This window comes from Scyliorhinus torazame, chromosome 4, assembly GCF_047496885.1.
Source record: "Scyliorhinus torazame isolate Kashiwa2021f chromosome 4, sScyTor2.1, whole genome shotgun sequence".
Taxonomy (NCBI): Eukaryota; Metazoa; Chordata; class Chondrichthyes; order Carcharhiniformes; family Scyliorhinidae; genus Scyliorhinus; species Scyliorhinus torazame.
In genome coordinates this window covers 279,322,882-279,338,716 of record NC_092710.1, presented here as the reverse complement: position 1 = coordinate 279,338,716, position 15,835 = coordinate 279,322,882, and the positions used below count along the sequence as shown (strand labels likewise).

The 15,835-nt window shown below is 43.7% G+C and overlaps 1 protein-coding gene across 1 annotated transcript in view; it reads right to left on the bottom strand.

Moving 5' to 3' along the window:
* The window catches only part of cep162 (centrosomal protein 162), a 211,735-nt gene that overhangs the window by 184,593 nt on the left and 11,307 nt on the right, over positions 1-15,835 (bottom strand). Inside the window, exons 3-6 of the mRNA XM_072499835.1 lie at positions 7,585-7,723; positions 6,445-6,567; positions 3,569-3,715; positions 2,840-3,026 (exon numbers count right to left, since the gene is read on the bottom strand). Coding sequence (XP_072355936.1) covers positions 2,840-3,026; positions 3,569-3,715; positions 6,445-6,567; positions 7,585-7,723 — 596 coding nt within the window. The remainder of the gene's footprint in view (positions 1-2,839; positions 3,027-3,568; positions 3,716-6,444; positions 6,568-7,584; positions 7,724-15,835) is intronic.

Here is a 15,835-nt window from a genome sequence, read left to right as displayed (position 1 = left end):
GAGGTGAATGGGGTACTTAAGGAGTTCTACAGGAGGCTTATGAATCAGAGCCGGGGAATGCGGCGGTTCCTGGATGGGTTGGAGTTCCCCAAGGTGAAGGAGAAACAGGTGGAGAGGTTGGGCTGGCAGAGGTGATGGAGAACATGGGCGATGCAGGCAGGGAAGGCCCCAAGCCCAGATGGGTGCTCTGTGGAATTTTATAAGAAGTTTGGTGGGCACCTGGGGCCTCTGCTGGTGAAGGCATATAATGAGGCAAGAGAAAAGGGGTAACTCCCCCCAACATTATCACAGGCGTCCATATCCCTAATACTGAAGAAAGATAAAGATGTGGAGCAGTGTGGGTCCTACTGTCCGATGTCGCTATTAAATGTGGACACTAAGTTGCTGGCAAAGATCCAGGACCCGCGTATTGAGGACTGTGTGCGGGAGGTAATAGGGGAAGACCAAATGGGGTTTGTAAAGGAAAGGCAATTGTTGGCAAATGTTAGATTATTAAATGTGACAATGATACCCCCGAAGGGAAAAGACGTAGAGGTGGCAATGGCAATGGACGCAGAGAAGGCTTTCGATCAGGTGGAGTGGGGTATCTGTGGAAGTATTCGGACGGTTCGGGTTCCAGTTTGTGGACTGGGTTCCGGCTGTTGTAAAAGGCACCGGTAGCGAGCCTGCTGACGTGCGCGGGGTACCTCGGGCTACACCTTGGGACAAGGCAGGGGTGCCCACTCTCCCCGTTGCTTTTTGCCTTGGCAATAGAGCCACTGGCAATGGTGGTTAGAGCGCCGAGGAGTTGGAGAGCGGTTGTGCGGGCGTGAGGGGTCGAGCAGAGACTCTCGCTGTATGAGACGACCTGTTGCTTTTCGAACCCACTGGGGAATCGGGTATCCTGGAGGAGTTTGGCTGGTTTTCCGGATACAAGCTAAATATGGGAAAGAGTCAGGTGTTCCCGATCGAAACCAGGGGGCAGGAGAGGAGGTGGGAGAGTTGCCATTCAAGGTGGTGGGGGGAGCTCCAGGTACTTGGGCATCCAGGTGGCATGGGGATGGACACAGTTGCATAGCTGAATCTGGCTCGGCTGGTGGAACAGATGAAGGGGGATTTTAAGAGGTGGAATGTGCTGCCATTGTCATGGGGGTGGGGTGCAGGCAGTGAAAATGACAGTGCTGAGGAGGCTTTTGTTTGTCTTTCAGAACCTCCCACTCTCCGTCCCAAAATCATTTTTTAAGAAAGTCAGCGTTTGATTTGGGGGTTTGTATGGGTAGGGAAAATCCCACAGGTAAAGAAGGTGTTGTTGGAGTGGGGGCAAGGGGGGTGGGCTGGCCTTGCCAAACGTAATGATTTATTACTGGGGTGGCGACAGGCAGGGATCGTGCATTTTGGGGACCTGTTTGTGGGGGCAGCTTTGCAAGATTAGAGGACCTGGAGGAGGAATATGAGCTGCCCAGCGGGAACAGGTTTAGATACTTACAGGTTTGCGACTTTGTGAGGAAGCAGGTGTCGTCCTTTCCCGGTTTGCCGCCCTTGGGATTACAGGATATGGGGCTATTGGGGGAAGGAGCGGGTGACGGTAAGGTGACTGAGATTTATAAGGAGCTAATGGACTGGGAGGAAGCCCCAATAGGGGAAGTAGAACGTAAATGGGAAGGGGGGGGGGGGTGGAGGTCGGGATGTGGGACGAGGCCCTGAGGAGGGTGAATGCATCCTTGTTGTGTACGAGGCTCAGCCTTTTCCACTTTAAGGTAGTTGATGGGGCGCACATGACAGTGGTTAGGATGAGTAGGTTTTTCGAGGGGGTAGAGGATAGGTGTAGGCGGTGCGGGGGGAGGTCCGTGAACCATGTTCACATGTTCTGGACATATCCAGAACTCAAGGGGTTCTGGCAGGGGTCAGTGGACGTAATGTCCGAAATGCTGAGGGTGAATGCGGTCCAGAGTCCAGACGTGGTGATATTTGAGGGGGGGGGGGGGTTAAAATGGGGATGGCAGGACTGAAGGAAGGGAATGGCAGGGGATTGGGGTGTTGGTCAGCTCGTTATTTATTATGATGTTCCTGTTTGTGCTTGCTCTTGTTTTATTTACTGTTTATACAAATGCCTTAATAAAAATATTCTTTAAAAAGCAAGTAAGTATTTAATTATTTTTGTTGAACTAAAGCATAGTGAGAGAGTCCTGACGTTCGCGCAATGGCTCATCGTTTGCATCTTAACATGTCCAGGATACAATCAGACATACATACAAACAGACCACAAAGGCCAGATTTAAAACATTCCCAGTTCCTGTATTAACACAGTCAATCTTTTGCAAGAAACTTACTTCAGTACAACAGAATTCTTGAAACTGAAGTTAGTATTCAGAGAAATTAAAAAAGTAATTTTACAATTCTGAACATGAATCCTCCCCCCACCTCCCTCAACCCTCCAGCAGTGCGTTTCAGAAATTTAGACTGCTCACAATTATCAAAACATAATAGCTGAGACATTGTGATCAGTAGCTGCCTGAATTATTGAAATGTGCTGCCACCAGGTGAAGTGATCTCTGAATTTCTCTCAAGTTATACGAGTAAAATTCTGCAATTGGATTTACTGGATAATCAGATGATTTTAGTCTTACAGGGGGAAAAGAAAGAGCCTGGGCTGCTAATACCGTGCAACAAGGGAAAGCATTTTTAAACAGTAAAATCCGCCAAATCTGATACATGTCACATCTGCAAACATATCCTTTATATGGGATAAATTCAGACTCCGGCGATCTCCTTTCAAATAAAGAAAGAACACTTCTGGGGTTAACACACTAAAGACTGAATTTTAGAAGAATTATTGCAATTCTCCTAGATAATTAGTTACCGATTCAAAGTAGTCAGAGGTGTCGAATCTGTGGATTCAAGTTCTTTGTTTAACCTAGAATAGTCAATAGTGGAGGAAGCTCCCTTCTCAAGGTTAGCAAAGAACTTTTCTTTCTCCTCTTCTTCTTCAAGCGTATCCAGTCCAACTCCTGGAGTACTTTGCCGAGGTCCTGATGCCATGATAGAGTCTAAAAATGAATAAAAGCACTCCTGTTAGCTTTGAACAATACTTTATAATGTGGATTATACTGAACATTTATTCCACTTGCAAATCACAGACAATAGAATGCAAACTAATTAAAAATCGTGATTAAGTCAGCAAAGGACAACACTTCATTTAATTGCTGCTTCTTTTATCACTACAGGGCAGAAATTGCTTCACAGCAAAACAAAATGTCAGTATAATATACATATAATGCTTACAATTTCCATTTGAAATTGCCAAATCTAAGCTTTTAAAATAGTAATTCAGGAGTTTATTAAATTGAAAATAAACCTTCTCTCATCATTGAAGGTAATGGAGCACCATTCCTCAACTTTTTTTCCTCTGGAGTTTAATGTAGGTATATTAAGTTCCCATTCATTTAAATGATGCAATTAATCAGATACATTTCATTACAATATGTAAGTATTAAGCGATATACCAGGACTGCAGAATTAAGTTAACAGAGTGTCTCCTATTTTTCTCTCATTTCAATTCTTTATAAAAAATTAATAAACTATTTCATACCATTTGGTTCCAAACTGTCTCGGCTGATAGATTCTGACATTCTCTCGCTTCCCTGAATCATCTTCTCTTCCTTCTCTTCTTCAATCTCTGCAATGGAGTGTGAGAACCTCTGAGATTTGAGAAAACTCCTATTGGTTCCAAGCACGTCTGGCATTTTAACAAGAAAAAGTAAGAACAAATTAGGTTTAGTGTTAATTGGGCATATTTCTTCAATATATGAACATTTCAGACATTACCTATGATGTGGAGATGGCAGCTTTGGACTGGGGTGGGCACAGTAAGAAGTCTTACAATACCAGGTTAAAGTCTAACAGGTTTGTTTGGAATCACTAGCTTTCGGAACACAGCTCCTTCATCGGGTGTGTGAACGCTCACCAGATGAAGGAGCTGCGCTCTGAAAGCTAGTTGTCCAAACAAACCTGTTGGACTTTAACCTGGTGTTGCAAGACATTACCTAAGTCATAGAGCAATTTTTTAAAGAGACTAGAACCTGTGGAGAAGCAAAATGGTTTGCATGTCCACATACAAAAATCACTTAATTTCAGTCCACAGAATCAAACATAAAATCCCTACAGTGCAGAAGGAGGCCATTCGGCCCATCAAGTCTGCACCGACTTGATGGGCCGAATGATGGACCATTCGGCCCATCAAGTCAGGGCAGCACGGTAGCATTGTGGATAGCACAATCGCTTCACAGCTCCAGGGTCCCTGGTTCAATTCCGGCTTGGGTCACTGTCTGTGCGGAGTCTGCACAGCCTCCCCGTGTGTGCGTGGGTTTCCTCCGGGTGCTCCGGTTTCCTCCCACAGTCCAAAGATGTGCAGGTTAGGTGGATTGGCCATGCTAAAATTGCCCTTAGTGTCCAAAATTGCCCTTAGTGTTGGGTGGGGTTATTGGGTTATGGGGATAGGGTGGAGGTGTTGACCTTGGGTAGGGTGCTCTTTCCAAGAGCCGTTGCAGACTCGATGGGCCGAATGGCCTCCTTCTGCACTGTAAATTCTATGATAATCTATGAAACCCTCCCGAAGAATCGCCCTACTAGGTACCAAAAGCATTCAGATAGGCTAACAAAACAAGTATATCGCTAGCGTTTCCCTCAAGGGTGTTCGAATATGAAAGTGAGAAATAATACTTCTGATATCCAGAGCCCTCGGAAGACTCCATCTATAATACTGCATTCAGTGTTTAATAGCTAAGGAAAGAAATATTGCCCTTAATGGGGGTGATAACACAGATTCACTGAACTAGAGTGATATTGGAACAGAGATAAATTGGAAGCAATGACTGCATAAACCTGACTTGTTTCCCTTGAGTTTTGATGGTTGAGGAGTGCGCTAATTGAGGGTTTGTTCCACATTTACTCCAAATCCCTTGGTAATCAACTACAAAGAGATATAGATAGATTAAAGGAGTAGACAAAGAATTGGCAGGTGGAGTATGATGTGGTAAAATGTGAACGTATCCATTTTGGCAGAAAGAATAGAAAAGCACTGTATTATTTAAGTGGAGAATGATTGTAAAACTCTATGGTACAGAGGCATATAAACTTAAATGTCACCACAGTCCCAGAGGACCATAGACTACTCTCTCCCCTTTAAGAGCTGCTGGTCATTTAACCTGATGGCAACTACACCTCAGGTGAGGGGCAAGGTTGAGAAGGTGGGGTCTTCATGAATAACCTCAGCTGGCACAGAAACTGAACCCACGCTGTTAGTGTTCTGCATCATGAACCAACCATCCAGCCAACTGAGCTAACCAATCCTCGGTGAGGCATCTGGTACATGAATCACAAATGTTAGTAGTCAGGTACAGCAAGTGATAAGTAAGACAAATGACCAATGTCATTTATTGCAAGGGGAAATGGAATATTAAAGTCAGAATGCTTTGCCACAATTGTATAGGACATTAATGAAGCTGCCTCTGGGGTATTGTACACAGTTTTGATCTCCTTAAATGGGGAAGGATACAAATGCATTAGTTCAGTTGACTGATACCTGGAATGGGAGTTAATTTTACAAAACAAGGTTTGGCTGTCAGAGCCTGCAGCCACTGGAGTTTAGAAGATTGAGAGCTGATCTAATTGAAGCATGTAAGGTCCTGAGGGGACTTGATGGGGTAGGTGCTGAAAGATTGCTTACCCTTTGTGGGAGAGGCTGGAACTAGGGGACAAGTTTAAAAATAAGGATAGAAATGAGGAAAATATTTTCCTCCCAGAGGGTCGCTGATCTGTGAAATTCTTATCCCCAGTGAGGAGTACAAGGAGGGTCATCGAATATTTTTAAGGCTGAGTTGGAGGCCACAATCCGACAAGCCATGATCTCAAGAAACTGCGGAGCAGGCTTGATAGGCCAAGTGGCCACTCCTCCTCGAAATTTTATTGTTTGCAACTATTGAAAACGAAACCAAAATGGATGCTGGAATCCAAAATAAAAGCAGAAATTTGGATTTTCACTACATATGGTTAGCCGGAGTCGGGAATTTTCCTGGCTCACTTCATCCGTCTTGGTAGAAAGGAACCCCAATGGGCAATCTTCACTTTGAGGTACGCGCATGGTAGACTTGGGTCCTCGGGCCCTGGAATTGGAGCAGCAGTGTGGGGGTCCACGTGGTTTTCTCCACATCTGAAAACATTCATGCATGAATTTTACTGTCCATTAGTAATTCATTGCCTGCTAAGAGCTATGGGACAACCCGAGGCAGTGAATGGTGCGACATAAATGCAAGATACATCTTTCTTGCTATCTCAAAAAACCTTAAATTTCTATACATTGTAAAAGGCTTTTATGTTTCTGGACAAGTACAGTTTAGTCACTGAGATGAGAACCTATACTTTACAGTATACTCTCAGGTTATGAAGAACAAATACACTCCTGGGAACCTGGACTTTGAGACAGTGCATTTCCAAAACTCTCTTCGACAATTTCTTTCTTTGTTGTTTCAATGCCAGTACCAACTACTGCTGGCTGTCTTTTCAGTTTGGAAAACCTCCTCAGTGGGGTATCTTGGATGGAGATGGTAAGAAGCGTGCCAGGAAGTACAGGTGTTACAAAAGAAAACAGAGAAAAGTAAATTAAGTATAAGCAATAGGAAAACAGAAAGAACAAACTTTGACAGTTTCAGTTTAAATGAAATAGGAAAATATACTTTTCAGAATATTATAGAATTCTTATAGAATTGGCACAACCTGGCAGAAGGCTGTTTTTCTTCTCTCTCTGGAACATTTTCCCAGCTGAGGTAAAATAAAGATAGTAGCAAAGGAAAATGGTGTTCTCAGGGAATCTTGTGGTACCTTGTGTGCCCTCTTTTCTACACAAGTGTCTAGCAGGAAGTAACAAATGGCACCCAGCCTGAGATAAGCTTAAAGATGACCTTAGCAAATGGGACTTGGAAAATATTACACCTTGGGTACCTGTGGAAAAGGCCAATAACCAAAAGACTCAAACAAGTGATTGACATATGGTAAAGAAGCAGCCTTAGAATTAAGATAAATCACTGGATGTTCACCGGTGTTGGCTCCAGCCTTCTTCAGCTGAAGCAAGTCTGGGGGGGGGGGGCTTCCTAGCACCTCAGTTCGATTGAGAACAAAAATAAAAGAGAACAGAACAGACAAGAAACGACCGCCCCCAGCGGCAGAAACTTGCTTCATCCATCCGTTCACCCTCCGAGACCAGTAAGTCACCCTATTCAACCAGGGGTCATGTCTTTTCCTGTCTGTTTTAGCTTTTGCATTATACTTTTAACTGTTGTTCTTAATGAACTACTTAAGACTGAAGCTTTATCGCTTTTAAACCACCTAAGACCTCAACCTCATTCTGGAAAATCTGTGACTCCTGAGCCGAAAGCTTACAGAGTGAACCATGAAGTAAGAAACTTAAAGTAAAATGTGGAACATATACAGAGTGATGCCTTTTTGGTGCTAAAATAAAACACTTTAGAGTCTTCCACGTTGCAATTCTGTGGCCAATGCCATGGAACAGATGCCATGCTTTGGCTGTACAGAAACAAAACAGCCACTTACGTTCTTCATCAGAATCATCGTCATTAATCCACCATGGCTTAGCATCTCTTTTGATTTCCTTCTGAGGATGCTGTCCCAGTGAACTCGGGCCACCAGATTTTGGGGAATTTACCAAATCAACAGATTCATCTGAAACAGACTGGAATATGTGCACAAAATGATCAGAACAAAAAACAGTGTGGGGTCAGAGAAGGTTGGATGAAAAATTGTTATATTTAACACAGGAAGGTGGAATAATGTTAGCATTCTACAGGCAACTATAAACTTACTGAGATTATATTTTTCACTCGAAGACCACAATTTGTACAGGCAATACTTTTTAATATACGATCCAGTTTCAACTAAAGCACAAACATCAACCAAAAATCAAATAATGACAATAAATTATTGGAATGAAACTTCTGGAATTTCCTCCGACACCAACTTCTGAAAGGAATTCAAGATTTGAGAGAAACATTCTTGCAACTTGTTTAAAATTAAATCCAAAATGTGATTACATTTGTAGTAAGGCAAAACAATGCTGCAGGATAAACTCCAGCCTTGTCTGCTTCAGTAGTGGTGGAAGGTGAGATAAAATAAGGGAATCTATATACAGGTGACACCTAAATAGGAAATACAATTTCTTTTCAAGACCAAAGAAAACTGTAAAATGATATTGATAATATAGGGGGAAAAGTGCTGCCTCGTGGCATCAAAGCGCTACCAATTGGATTAAAAATTGGCTTTGTTGTAGGAGACAGAGGGTGATGATGGACGGCTGCTTTAGTGACCGGAAGCCAGTGTCTGTCGGAATCTGTGCAGGGTACCCTATCATTCATCATTTATATAAATGACATAGATGACTATGTTGGGGGTAGGATCAGTAAGTTTGTGGATGACACAACGATTGTCCGGGTGGTTAAGGGTGAGGTTGAGTGCCTTGGGTTATTGGAAAATATAGACGGGATGGTCAAATGGGCAGATAAGTGGCAGGTAGAATTTAACCCTGAAAAGTGTGAGGTGATACACTTTGGAAGGTAAAATTTGACAAGGTTGTATTCAATGAACGCCATGATACTGGGAAGTTCCGAAGAACAAAGGCGTGTTTGTCCATAGATCTCTGAAGGCGGGAGGGTAGGTTAATAGGGTTGTGAAAAAGGCTGTGAATATAGGACACTTGCCTTTATCAATCGAGGCATAGAATACAAAAGGTGGTCATGCTGGAGTTGTATAGAACTTTGGTGAGGCCACAGCTGGAATACCATGTGCAATTCTAGTCGCCATATTATAAGAAGGATGTGATTGCACTGGAGAGGATGCAGAGATTCACCAGAATGTTGCCTGGGCTGGAACATTTAAGTTATGAAGACAGCTTGGATAGGCTCGAGTTGTTTTCATTGGAGCAGGGAAGACTGAAGGACGACCCGATTGAGGTATACAAGATTATGAGGAGCATGGACAGGGTGGATATGGAGCAGCCTTTTCTCTTATTTGAAGGGTCAGTCACGAGGGGACACAAGTTCAAGGTGAGGGGCGGAAGGTTTAGGGGAGGTGTGAGGAAAAGCTTTTTTACCCAGAGGGTGGAGACTGTCTGGAATGCACTGCCTGTAGGGTGGCAGAAGCAGGTTGCCTCACATCCTTTAAAAAGTACTGGGGTGAGCACCTGGCACGTCATAACATTCAAGGCTATGACCAAGTGCTGGCAAATGAGATTAGGTAGGCAGGTCAGGTGTTTTTCATGGGTCGGTGCAGATTTGATGGCTGAAACCTCTTCTGCACTGTATTTTCTGTGATTCTGTGAAACGGCACTTACTTAACAATAACCTGCTCACTGACACTCAGTTTAGGTTCTGCCATGGTCACTAAACTCCTGACCTCATTACAGCCTTGGTTCAAACATGGACAAACGTTTGCGTGCGTTTCGCCCCCACAACCCAAAGGTGTGTAAGGTAGGTGGATTGAACACGCTAAATTGCCCCTTAATTGGAAAAAAAATTGGGTACACTAAATTCATGGGGAAAAAACATGGACAAAAGAGCTGAACTCCAGAGGTGAGGTGAGAGTGACTGCCATTAACATTGTGTATGGTATCAAGGAGCCTTAGCAAAACTGAAGTCAATAGAAATCGGGGGGAAACTCTCCACTGGTTGGAATCACACCTATCACAAAGGAAGATGGCTGTTGTCGTTGGAGGTGAGTCATCTCAGTCCCGGGACAGCACTGCAGGCGTTCCTCAGGGTCCTAGGCCCAACCATCTTCAGCATGGTTCATCAAGTACCTTCCTTGCAATAGAAGGTCAAACGTGGGGATGTTTGCTGCTGACTGCACAATGTTTAACACCAATCATGACTTCTCTGACACATAAGCAGTCTAAGTGCAAATGCAGCAAGACCTGGACAATATCCAGGCTTGGGCTGACAAGTGGCAAAAAACATTCATGCCACTCAAGTGCCAGGCAATGACCATCTCCAATAAGAATCGAACCATCACCCCATTACATTCAATCGCATTACCATCACTGAATCCCCCACAATCAACATTCTGGGGTTATCATTGGCCAGAAACTGAACTGGACTAGCCATATAAATAGTGTAGCTATCAGAACAGGTCAGAGGCTAGGAATCCTGTGGCGAGTAACTCACCTCCTTACTTCCGAAAGCCTGTCCACCACCTACAAGGCACAAGTCAGGAGTGTGATGGAATACTTCCCACATGCCTGGATGAGTGCAGCTTTTTGTATATAAATTTAGAGTATCCAATTATTTTTTTCCAATTGAGGGACAATTTAGCGTGGCCAATCCACCTACCCTGCACATCTTTTGGGTTGTGGGGGCGAAAGTGTGTCTGTTTCAATGCAAGGAGTGTCAGAAATAAGGGAGATGAACTTAAAGCATGGATCAGTACTTGGAACTACGATGCTGTGGCCATTACGGAGACATGGATTTCACAGGGGCAGGAATGGTTGTTAGATGTTCTGGGGTTTAGATGTTTTATGAAGAATAGGGAGGGAGGTAAAAGAGGAGGAGGAGTGCCACTGTTAATTAGGAAGTGCACCACAGCTGCAGAAAAGGAGGTAGTTGAGGAGGGGTTGTCTACTGAGTCAGTATGGGTGGAAGTCAGAAACAAGAAAGGAGCAGTCACTTTATTGGGAGCTTTCTATAGACCCCCCAATAGCAGCAGAGAGACAGGGGAACAGATTGGGCTACAGATCTTGGAAAAGTGCCGAAATATCAGAGTTGTTGTCATGGGTGACTTCAACTTCCCTAATATTGACTGGAACCTCCTTAGTGCAAATGGTTTGGATGGAGCAGATTTTGTCAGGTGTGTACAGGAAGGATTCCTGACTCAATATGTAGGTAGGCCGACTAGGGGAGAGGGGGCCGGTGGGGGGGGGGGGGGGGGGGAGGCGGCATATTGGACTAGGTGGTCGGCATCGAACCAGGCCAGGTGTCAGATGTCTCGGTGGGAGAGCATTTTGGTGACAGTGATCACAACTCCTTGACCGTTACCATAGTCATGGAGAGGGATAGGAACACACAGTATGAGAAGGTATTTAATTGGGGGAGGGGAAATTATACTGCTATCAGACAGGAGCTGAGGAGCATAAAGTGAGAACAATTGTTCTTGGGGAAATGCACAACAGTAACGTGGGGATTGTTTAAGGAGAACTTGTTGGATAGTTTTGTCAGACTGAGACGAGGAAGGAATGGTAAGGTGAAGGAGCCTTGGATGATAAGAGAAGTGGAGCTTCTAGTCAAGAGGATGAAGGAAGCTTACGTAAGGTTGAGGAATCAAGTATCTGACTCAGCTCCTGAGGATTACAAGGTAGCCAGGAAGGAATTCAAAAATGGACTGAGGAGAGCTGGAAGGGGACATGCAAAAGCCCTGGTGGGAAGGATTAGGATAAATTCCAAGGCGTTCTACACTTCTGAGAGAAATAAGAGGATGATCAGAGTGAGAGTAGGGCCGATCAGGGATAGTGGAGGGAACTTGTGCCTAGAGTCTGAGGAGATGGGGGAGGCCCTAAATGAATTATTTGCTTCAATATTCACTGCAGAGAGGGACCTTGTTGCTAATGAGAACAGTGTGAACCAGGTTAATAGACTCAAACAGGTTGACATTAAGAATGAGGATATGCTGGAAATTTTGAAAAGCATCAGGATAGATAAGTCCCCTGGGCCTGACGGGATATACCCAAGGTTACTACGGGAAGTGAGGGAGGAGATTGCTGCGCCATTGGCGATGATCTTTGCATCCTCACTCTCCACTGGAGTAGTACCGGGTGATTGGAGGGAGGCGATGTTCCCCTGTTCAAGAAAGGGAATGGGGAAATCCTTGGGAATTACAGACCAGTCAGTCTTACGTTTGTGCTGAGCAAAATATTGGAAAGGATTCTGAGAGATAGGATTTAGGATTATGTAGAAAAACATAGTCAGCATGGCTTTGTGAGGGGCAGGATATGCCTCACAAGCCTCATTGAATTCTTTGAGGATATGACGAGACACATTGATGAAGGTCGGGCAGTGGATGTGGTGTATATGGATTTCAGTAAGGCATTTGATAAGGTTCCCAATGGTAGGCTCATTCAGAAAGTTAGGGGGCATGGGATACAGGGAAATTTGGCTGTCTGGATACAGAATTGGCTGGCCGAAAGAAGACAGCGAGTGGTGGTGGATGGAAAGTATTCCGCCTGGAGGTCGGTGACCAGTGGTGTCTCGTAAGGATCTGTTCTGGAACCTCATGCCCTTTGTGGTTTTTGTAAATGACTTGGATGAAGAAGTGGAAGGCCGGGTCAGGAAGTTTGCCGATGACACGAAGGTTGGGGGAGTTGTAGATAGTGTTGAGGGTTGTTGCAGGTTACAGCAGGACATTGACAGGATGCAGAGCTGGGCTGAGAAGTGACAGATGGAGTTCAACCTTGATAAATGTGAAGTGACTCATTGAGGTCGAATTTGAATGCTGAATACAGGGTTAAAGGCAGGATTCTTGGAAGTGTGAAGGAACAGAGGGATCTTGGGGTCCACATACATAGCTCCCTCAAAGTTGCCACCCAGGTTGATAGGGTTGTTAAGGAGGCATATGGTGTGTTGGCTTTCATTAACAGGGGGATTGAGTTTAAGAGCCACGAGGTTTTGCTGCAGTTTTATAAAACTCTAGTTAGACCACACTTGGAATATTGTGTCCAGTTCTGGTTGCCTCATTATAGGAAGGATGTGGATGCTTTGGAGAGGGTACAGAGATTTACCAGGATGCTGCCTGGATTGGAGGGCATGTCTTATGAAGAAAGGTTGAGGGAGCTAGGGCTTTTCTCACTGGAGCGAAGATGGCAGAGAGGTGACTTGATAGAGGTGTACAAGGTGATGAGAGGCATGGATAGAGTGGATAGCCAGTGACTTTTCCCCAGGGTGGAAATGGCTGTGACGAGGGGACATAATTTTAAGGTGATTGGAGGAAGGTATAGGGGAGATGTCAAAGGTAGGTTCTTTACAGAGAGTGGTGGGTGTGTGGAATGCACTGCCAGCAGAGGTGGTGGAATCAGAGTCATTAGGGACATTTAAGCGACACTTAGACAGGCACATGGACAGCAGTAAATTGAAGGGGTGTAGGTTAGGTTGATCTTAGATTAGGATAAATGGTTGGCACAACATCGTGGACTGAAGGGCCTGTACTGTGCTGTACTGTTCTATGTTCTGTGTTCTAAATGCCGGCCTAGCCTGTGAAGCCCACATTCCGAAAAAATGATTTATTTATTTTTAATTGCAGTACCAATAAGTATTAGCTGATGCAATTTGATTAATAAAAATCACCAACATTGATACTCTGAATAGAAATAAGCATGGAATAGAAGAGGGATTTAGGGGTACAGGTTCACCGAATATTATATACAGCATCCAAGATTAATAATTGAGAGCATAGAATATTAAAGCCAAGAGGCAGTGAGGAATGTTTTGAAAAAACTGAAGACCTCAGTAAGAGTACCATGTACAGTTCTGGTCTCCAAACAGTAGAATGAATATTGAAGTTTCAGAGAGGGTACATCACAAATTCACTAGGGTGCTGCCCGAGAAGAGGAAAGAAGAAAAACTAAAACACACTGTTCCCACTGGCTGAGAATCAAGAGCAGTGGCCTCGGGTTGAAAATTAAACAGAAGGGTCCATAACTGGACTTTGTAATGATGGAGAAACTGTCAGCATTCCTGGTCAGTCTGCAACTTCTGGCATATATACGTGCATAGTTAAATGAGGAATCCAGAAGTTGCTGTTAGTAATATCCCACTCCTCCAGATGTTGTGAAGTTCATATAGACGGCAAATTCTTTTTGAAATCACTAAATTGGAAAAAACCTCCTATTTTATGCTGTCCTACCATTGTTTAACAATTCCTAGAAAAGTTACACCTTGTTAGTGAAGTGTTAACTATATTTTTAATAGTTAAAACCTAAGCTACTGCTGACCAGCTTTTCTGGCCCTGGAAATATATTTTTTGTGTAATATTATATTTTAAAAATTTGATTTTATAAATCCATTGTTTAATATAATAAAAACTGTTTTTCTACAGTTTATTTCAGCTTCTAATATGTTATGTTATGTTGTGCCCCTTATGGCGCCGAGGATCCGGGTTCGATCCCGGCCCCGAGTCTCTGTCCGCGTGGAGTTTGCACATTCTTCCCGATCTCACCTCTAAACCCAAAGATGTGGACTGGACACGTTAAATTGCTCCTTAATTGGAAAAAAAAATTAATTTTAAAAAATGTTATACCCCAATCTTTGTTTTGCTCACTGTAAATTTTCTGAAAAGTGAAGGATAATCAGTGTATTTTGATTTTGCTTCCTGGTTAACTGCCTGAGAAAAAACTTCAATGTCATAGAAATACAGAAAACTGGAGCAGGTGTCAGTCATTTGGCCCTTCACGCCTGCTCCACCATTCAATATGATCGTGGCTGACCCTTTATCTCAACGCCATACCCCTTGAAACCTTTAGAGTCTAGAAATCTATCTATTTACTTCTTGGGTATATTCAGCGAATTGGCCTCCATAACCTCCTGTGGTAAAGAATTTCACAGGTGCACCACCCTCTGAACGAAGAAGTTTTTACTCCTCTCAGTCCCCTCTTCTGAGACTGTGACCAGACGCACCCCAGCAGCCAGAGGAAACAACATCCCTGCATTCAATCTGTTCAGATAAAAACAAATTACTGCAGATGCTGGAATCTGAAACAAAAGAAAATGCTGGAAAATCTCAGCATGTCTGGCAGCATCTGTAGGGAGAGAAAAGAGCTAACGTTTCGAGTCCGATGACTCTTTGTCAAATCTTCAATCTGTCCAGCCCTGTCAGAATTTTATACATTTCAATTAGATTCCCCCTCATTCTTCTAAATTCCAGCAAATACAGGCCTAATCGACCCAATCTCTCCTCGTACGACAATATTGCCATCCCAGGAATCAGCCTGGTGAACCTTTGCTGCAGTCCCTCTATGGCAAGTATATTCTTTATTAGATAAGACGAGCAGAACTATACTCCAGGCGTGATCTCACAAGGCTCTGTACAGATGCAGTAAGACATTCTTGCTCTTGTGCTCAGATCTTCTGCAAAGAAAGCCTTCCTAACTGCCTGCTGTACCTCCATGCTTGCTTTCAATGCTTGGTGTACTAGGAAACCCAGGTCCTTTTGTACGTCAACATTTCCCTGTTGGTCACCATTTAAATAATATTCTGACATTCTGTTTCTCCAATTGAAGTGGATAACTTCACATTTATCCACAGTATACTGCATCGGCTTTGTATTTGCCCACTCATTCAACTTGTCTACATCACCTTGAAGCCTCTTAACATCCACCTCATCACACACCTTCCCACAAAGTTTTTTGTCTCAGCAAACTTTGAAATATTATATTTGATTCCCTCATCCAAATCATTGACACATATTGTGAATAGGCGGGGCACAAGCACTGATCCAAGTGGGACCCCCCTTGTCATCACCTTTCACTTCGAAACATACCCATTTATTCCAACTCTCTGTTTTCTGTCTGACTAATTTTCAATCCATGCCAATATATTACCCCCCACCCCACATGTTTGAATTTTGCGCATTAACCTCTTATGTGGCAGCACAGTGGCATTGTGGATGCTTGTCATCACCTTTCACTTCGAAACATACCCATTTATTCCAACTCTCTGTTTTCTGTCTGAATAATTTTCAATCCATGCCAATATATTACCCCCCACCCCACATGTTTGAATTTTGCGTATTAACCTCTTATGTGGCAGCACAG